We start from the raw sequence: 8,201 nt of genomic DNA, 5'->3' as shown, positions 1-8,201 counted from the left end.
AATTATGCAACAATATTATGCAAATTATGCAAAAATATGCTAGAAAGTCAAGTAATATAGTCAATAGTGCTCATGGATTTCAATAAGCTTGTTATAATTTGTCACCCTCAAACACGTTATACCTCATTGAGCCATTAAATGTCTCATGGAGCAGTCCCTCATATGGAAAGGAGTCCACTTTCTTGTAAAATGTAAAATTAGAGATTATTAAACTTTATAAACCAGTCGTGTATTTTAAACTTTCGCAAACGTTTGCACAAACACCAGTTTGTGAGCCTTGAAGTTCCATTAATGACGTAATATCATGTGGATTGCCAGCAACAAAACTAAAAAAAGTGTGTACCTTTAGTTTATTACTATTTATCTATCAAAAAGTTACTTTTAACGTAATGGATTAGAACAATTTATCACAAAGTAGCGATGCGAATATTTGAAGTGCAGCAGATCCCTCGGTCTGTAGCTGTCGTACGACATGCCAGCGAAACTCGGGAAAAAGTGTTTGCCCCCGTCGCATGGAGGATTTGTTTTACTCTGACCAGGGAGCTTCTGTTAGAGTAGCAGCTCCCTGCTCTGACAAATGCATTGTTCCATAGCCAATAGAAAAATTGTTTACAGCACCATTGTGAACCAGCGGAAAGTTGCACGCACATAGCGCACACTACGATTACACAGTAGGCCTATAGGGTACGCAGAACTGAGATACAGATTGGAATTTCGGACACCTGAGAACTTTGCGGTAACAATGCCCAGATCCATATCCTGTTTATAGCTAGGATGTTTATAGCTAAGCATGAGAATGCCACATTAAAGGAATGAATCTGTTGTCGCTAAATAGAGGGCGACATTGCTTTTATTTTTAAATCGGGAAATACGTGAGACCAGATTAGCTGAGAGAATACCTTTAAATATCGAGAAGAATGCATCGTAGTGTACTACCACAATCCCATAAAGAGGTTTTCCTTGAAAAGCCTACCACATATTCCGAATATATACCATGATGATGATGATGATGATGATGATGATGATGATGATGATGATGATGATGATGATGATGATGATGATGATGATGACGATGACGACGACGACGACAACGATGACGATGATCATGATCATGATCATGATCATGATGATTATCATGATGATGATGATGATGATGATGACTATTATTATTATTATTTTTATTATATGTTTTATATATTATATAGACAGACGGTTGGACGGATTGATGGACGGACGGACGGATTCGCCTTGAATTAAAACAAATTTGGGCTCGGTTTAGCTGGATTCGAAATAAAAATAGGAATAATAACTGTAAATTGTTGTGCGTCTGGTACTGAGATCTCTTTGCGTTAAGGTCGTTATTACAAGGTTAACGAACAGCCATATAATAAGTACTACAAGCCGTTATAGAACAACCTAGAAGACCTATGTGTACAATTCTGACTCATTGTGTATCGATATTGGCCGTGAGCCTATACGCTTACCAAGTTCATTGTTCTTGGCAGAGTAAACAGAACAAACTCAATATTTTTGTTCGCTAGTCCGATGAAGCATGAAAGTTGTAGAAGGAAGTATCCTGCAATCACCAGTGTTAAGTGGCAGATACGAGATTTGACTTATTCAACCTAAAGTTTATAGTTTAGTATGAGGCCTATCACACTGTTGTGTATGGCATAGGTCAGTCATAATAGCCTTCAATCTCGTTGAGGCATTGTTTGCAGGATAGGACACACCCACATTCACTCTTTTGTATTCTTTGTTTTGGATTTGATAGTATTTATGAAGACGACATTAACCAGATGATTGTGTACTCCTTATTTAAATAGGCATACAGAAGAAGGAAACATATCCATTTTCCCCTTTTAGCGAGAGCCGATAGCATGAAACAACCGATCATTACCGTCTAAAGGTAAGTAAATATTACCGTTTCTGCTTAAGACTGTATTATTGGTATGATTGGTATTATTTTTATGATCATTATCATCATAATTATCATTAATTCACTATTAATATCATTTTATTCCCTCAGAATGAAATTAATGAAAGTCAAGTGTTTAATTTAACTTTCAAATGTAAACGAGGCAAACATGGCGGAGAGAGGAGCTGGAGAAGAAGATAATGTAGTACTTCGAGCAGTTAAAAACTATAAAGCACAGGATCGAATCCTTGGACTATCTTTCAGAACAGATTGTCTGTTTGTCCTATTGAATAAGCATGAGATTGTACCTAGAAATAGACGGAAGCTGTTTTTCGTTTACGACGTGGCGGGAAAATATGGATTTGTTCCGAAAGCTTATGTCAAGGACAGGCACGAAAGTCCCCAACTTCGGAATATAGGCACGGCTATTGAAAATTACGTACCTGTGGAATCGACAGAGTTACGTCTAACAGTCGGCGATATCATCGAGATTACAGATAAAACCCCCAAAGGATGGTTTAATGGAATCTGTGGTGACCGAGAGGGATGGTTTCCTGGCGATTTCGTTAAAGAAGATTTTACATTTGAGGGCGAGACCGCATTGACATACCAGTTTACCGTGCAAGCATTGAACTCTTATAATACCGATGCTCCAGGTGAATTACCTTTCTCAGCCTTTGAGTGTTTCGATATTATAAAGCGACCGAATACGACGGATACTTATTGGATAGGACGGAATAAATCGGGTAGGATCGGCAAGGTACCAAAAGATCGACTAGATGAACGAGTAGACTTGCCTACAGTTCTACTTGGTTGGTCTTGGTATCATCATGATTGCACGAGAAGTCAAGCCAAAGTATTCATGAATCGTATATGCAATGTACCGAACCATTACCTCATAAGGCCCGCTGCACAAGTAAGTATAACATGAACCTGTATATACGTTATTTTTGCAGCGCATAAAAAGCGTGGCAAAGTCATATCACTTAAAAAATTAGCCTGAATGCCCTGGAAGCATTAAAGAATAATTTTTTTTTTATGTTAAACGACCATTTAATGAAAATTTTCATCAGTGTCGATTTTAAATCATATATTAACATCTTGTTGTTGAGAAATCGTCTTTTAACATCAGTAGGCCTTTATCTAGAGGCCTGTTAACGAAAGTGGTTGGACCTAGTATAAAACACAGACATGTCAGATAATCTCACGATTAGCTAGAAAAGGAAGACTAAAATTTCCATGAACTCTTCACAAATTGCTAATGTAACACTCGTAAGTGAGGTATAATGTTGATCAGTTGTCTGATGATCGCTTAACGCGTGAAACTCTTGAGTAACAACTACTATAGTGTTCCACTAGTCTCAACTAATTCTCACCTATACTTCGCTCTGTCCACCGGATAGACACCAACCAACCAAACTTATATATATATATATATATATATATATATATAAATATATATTTATATATATATATATACATATATATATATATATATATATATATATATATATATATATATATATATATATATATATATATATATATATATATATATATATATATATATATATATATATAGATGGTGGATGGATGGATGGCTGGCTGGCTGGCTGGCTGGCTGGATGGATGGATAGATGGATGGATGGATGGATGGATGGATAGATGGATGGATGGATGGATGGATGGATGGATGGATGGATGGATGGATGAATGAATGAATGAAGGGATGGATGGATGGATGGATGGATGGATGGATGGATGGATGGATGGATGGATGGATGGATGGATGGATGGATGGATGGATGGATGGCTGGCTGGATGGCTGGATGGATGGCTGGATGGATGGCTGGCTGGCTGGCTGGCTGGCTGGCTGGCTGGCTGGCTGGCTGGCTGGCTGGCTGGCTGGCTGGCTGGATGGATGGATGGATGGATGGATGGATGGATGGATGGATGGATGGATGGATGGATGGATGGATGGATGGATGGATGGATGGATGGATGGATGGCTGGCTGGATGGATGGATGGATGGCTGGATGGATGGCTGGCTGGCTGGCTGGCTGGCTGGCTGGCTGGCTGGCTGGCTGGCTGGCTGGCTGGCTGGCTGGCTGGATGGATGGATGGATGGATGGATGGATGGATGGATGGATGGATGGATGGATGGATGGATGGATGGATGGATGGATGGATGGATGGCTGGATGGATGGATGGATGGATGGATGGATGGATGGATGGATGGCTGGCTGGCTGGCTGGCTGGCTGGCTGGCTGGCTGGCTGGCTGGCTGGATGGATGGATGGATGGATGGATGGATGGATGGATGGATGGATGGATGGATGGATGGATGGATGGATGGATGGATGGATGGATGGATGGATGGATGGATGGATGGATTGATGGATGGATGGATGGATGGATGGATGGATGGATGGATGGATGGATGGATGGATGGATGGATGGATGGATGGATGGATGGATGGATGGATGGATGGATGGATGGATGGATGGATGGATGGATGGATGGATGGATGGATGGATGGCTGGATGGATGGCTGGATGGATGGCTGGCTGGCTGGCTGGCTGGCTGGCTGGCTGGCTGGCTGGCTGGCTGGCTGGCTGGATGGATGGCTGGCTGGCTGGCTGGCTGGCTGGCTGGCTGGCTGGCTGGCTGGATGGATGGATGGATGGATGGATGGATGGATGGATGGATGGATGGATGGATGGATGGATGGATGGATGGATGGATGGATGGATGGATGGATGGATGGATGGATGGATGGATGGATGGATGGATGGATGGATGGATGGATGGATGGATGGATGGATGGATGGATGGATGGATGGATGGATGGATGGATGGATGGATGGATGGATGGATGGATGGATGGATGGATGGATGGATGGATGGATGGATGGATGGATGGATGGATGGATGGATGGATGGATTGATGGATGGAGATATGGCTGGATGAATGGATAGATATAGATATATGGATACATACCTTATGATTGTTCACTTCATTACCTCCATCAAGATGTCTCTCGCAGTCGAGTTTGTTTCTTTCCTAGGTCCGAACAATTTTGATCCTCTCGTTCTCTCTGCAACAATTTAATTTTCACTCTATTCCATTTAGTGTATTTTCAATTATCATATATAAATAAAGTTAGTGGCACTAAGAGCCATTTCGGGTCCTTCGAGAGAATTATGTCATAGGGTCCCCTTTTTGGAGTCATCACCTTATTTTATTCGGGGCGGGGGGGGGGGGGGTGATATTTTATATTTATTATTATTTAACAATGCCTTCATTACAAAATAATAATTTTTTGCTGTTGTTTACATCATTCATGCACGGACATTATAGTTTTTATCTCTTCTTTTTAATATGATCAAATAACTTATTCTTTTATTTTTTGCATATTGCTTATTTTTTTCTCAGCCTGGTGACTTCGCAGCTACTGTTTCCTATGGCAAGAATAGTGACCCGTTAAATATTCTGATAAAAACATCTCTACGTGGGTACGAGATTGACAACAAATTCTTTGATAGTCTTGAATCTATTGTTGATCACTACAGTACACATCCGATACACATCGACCACAACGACCGCGAAATTATTGGCCGACAGATTTTTCTTCATCACATTGTTGAAAGACCCAACCAAGGTGGTCGTTAAGAAAGTGAGAACTTATTCATTGGAATATTATTGTTAACAAGTCTATCAGATTTGAACCAAATATATTGATTTCTTTTTTCTTTAAGAAAAAGGTTGAAAGCTGAAAATTGTTATTATGACTTTTTTTATAGTTATATATATTCGCTCAAAGTTATAACCGTTATTTATCACCGTAAACATTCTGAGATGTCGTTGATATTTAGTGTATATTTCCAAAGGGTGTAATTGTTTCACGTTATGAAAAGGGTCACATTACTATCGATTGCTCCATCAGAAAAACTCATACATGTAATATGAACTTTAAGTCAACCCCCCCCCCCCCCCCCCGCACACACACACACACACTCACAAACCCTGCTCCCTTATCCCGCCCCACACAGAAGGAGTAAAGATAGGCCTATGATCAGGAATTCTGAGTTGGGAAGGGGAACCAACCAATTTAAAAAGTGGCATAATATCTGTGTGCTTAGCCTTAACCTATAGCCTAGCTCTTTTTGCATATAATTATCGGGCTGAAGTGGTTATAGGCTATTCATTAACAGCTATAGTTAGCTGCCGACCTGTAATATGACAGATGCAAGTGTATCAAACGATTTTACCAAAATCTCAAGGTTAACTTTACTACATAATATGAGATAATGACTGATATTGGCCGTAACCATGCAACAGATTCGCATAATTACAAAGGGGAACTACCTACGGAAACTACCGAGATTTCATATGCTAGTGCTATACCGTAATATGGCAAGTCTATGGAACGCTACATAGCTCACCAAATATGATTAATATTTGCTGGGAGATAAATGCATGTTGTAAACTGGTACATTAAATCTGCTTGGTGCTGTTGTGTACACATTGCTATACAACGGCAGCAAACAGGTTAACATCAACTATATGTTTATGAACGTTATCTGTCAGTACTGTGTCATCCATTGCTAGAGAATCTTTGGCGTTCCATGCAAATCGCGTTACACTTTGACTGCTCATGATATTCACCTGTATTCACCTGTATCCCACGCCTCATCACTAGACAGATGTAGTGTGGGATGAAGAAGGGAGAGAGAGCTCAGCTCTTCTAACTCCCCTACATTGCAGAAATCTGTCCAAAGCTGTCCCTTGAACTGATTAATACTGGTAGCATCAATGGCAGATTGTGGAAGGGCATTCCATTCAGATACAACCCTGACCGAAAAAAAATGTGAAAGAACTCATTGTTAAACATACATTTCATTAACCAATTTATTTTATTTTCAAGTATATGTTACATCGTTCATTACTTTGCCATAAAACATTCCCACATAAAATATGATGTTTCCGCATTTGTCTCCTCTAAATGTATATGTATATAAGTCTTCGTCTGTATCAGCCGCAAATTTCAGATGAAATTTTCAAAAGTGCTTTCTTTGAGATTCTGGCCATCCAAGTTGTTTTAGACATTTGAGAAGTGTCAAAAGAGACAACTGAACGTCTAAGTGAAGGTGAATGCTACAAGAATAACACAATAAAACTGAAGTTTTGAGAATAGGTGTCCATCAGTTCATTTGTTCTAGCATATTTAAATCACTTCGGCGATTCTTGTGATAGAAGGTGATGGGTAGGGTGGCCGGGGTTGAGTGTAGGGTTAGCAAGAGGAGAGTGGTAGGGGGTTGGTATACTGACTACATGTTATCTGTGTTTCAACTGTAATTGTGTGTAAAGTCAATGCAAAAGGCATCAAATCGTAAATCCGTTCATTATGTTTGTGTTCATCTTCTGTTTTAAATAAATTGATCTGAAGGAATAAGTACAACCTATTTTGTCTTAAATGATATACATGTACACGCGTGTTTTGAACGATATAAATAAATTCGTAACTTCGTTTGGGTTGCTGAAATATCGTCCTCGGGCCACTTTTGTATGCAGACCACTCACGTAAAGCTGTAGCACGGTTGACATAATTTTATAAGGGAGGGGTGTGACCCTGCATGGGGTCATTGAATCCAACTCCCCATGTGAGAGGGGGCTTCGGGCATTGGTGCATCCGCCCCAGAAAAAGTATGTCACCTCGCCACAATATTTTTGCAGTGTTATGTAAGTTCAGAAAAATGGGGGATGTACACTTTCATCCCCAAGTGAGTAAACGGGGGGGGGGGGCTAAGATACAGTCTTGTAACTGAAAGTTTTAATGTACACCATTTTGGTTTCGATGATAATCGTAACCTATGCAGTCATGCAGGCAGATGAGTGTGCGTGTGTTTGTGTGTGTGACGCCTTTCTTGTAAACACGATATCTCAAGAAGCAAAGTTTGGACCAATCTTATATTTGATGAGTAGGTGTACTACATAGAGTAGAAGAAGCCTATTGCTTTTAGAGGAGGTAAAAGGTCATTTGGGGTCACCAGGGGTCAAATTGTGATAACCTTGTAAACACGATATCTCAAGAAGGAAAGCTTGGACCAATCTCATATTTCGTGTGTATAGGAGAAACACATTTAGGAAAAAAATGCCTGTTGTTTCTTGTGGCGGTCAAAGGTCATTTGGGGTCACTAAGGGTCAAATTGAGATAACCTTGTAAACACGATATCTCAAGAGTGGAAGCTTGGACCAATCTCATATTCAGTATGTAGTT

At 40.2% G+C, this 8,201-nt stretch overlaps 1 protein-coding gene across 1 annotated transcript; it reads left to right on the top strand.

Annotated features, from left to right (window-relative positions):
* The first annotated feature begins 1,524 nt into the window (after nt 1–1,524).
* On the top strand, nt 1,525–7,382 carry LOC139975099 (cytoplasmic protein NCK2-like). Its single transcript, XM_071982729.1, has 3 exons — nt 1,525–1,909; nt 2,030–2,834; nt 5,357–7,382. The coding sequence occupies exons 2-3, from the start codon at nt 2,088–2,090 to the stop codon at nt 5,591–5,593; spliced, it is 984 nt and encodes a 327-aa protein (XP_071838830.1). The 5' UTR covers nt 1,525–1,909; nt 2,030–2,087; the 3' UTR covers nt 5,594–7,382.
* Nucleotides 7,383–8,201: the final 819 nt, after the last annotated feature.

Source organism: Apostichopus japonicus, chromosome 10 (assembly GCF_037975245.1).
Source record: "Apostichopus japonicus isolate 1M-3 chromosome 10, ASM3797524v1, whole genome shotgun sequence".
In the NCBI taxonomy this organism is placed as follows: domain Eukaryota; kingdom Metazoa; phylum Echinodermata; class Holothuroidea; order Aspidochirotida; family Stichopodidae; genus Apostichopus; species Apostichopus japonicus.
Note: the sequence above shows the minus strand (reverse complement) of the source record. Positions and strands in the feature narration are given on the sequence as shown.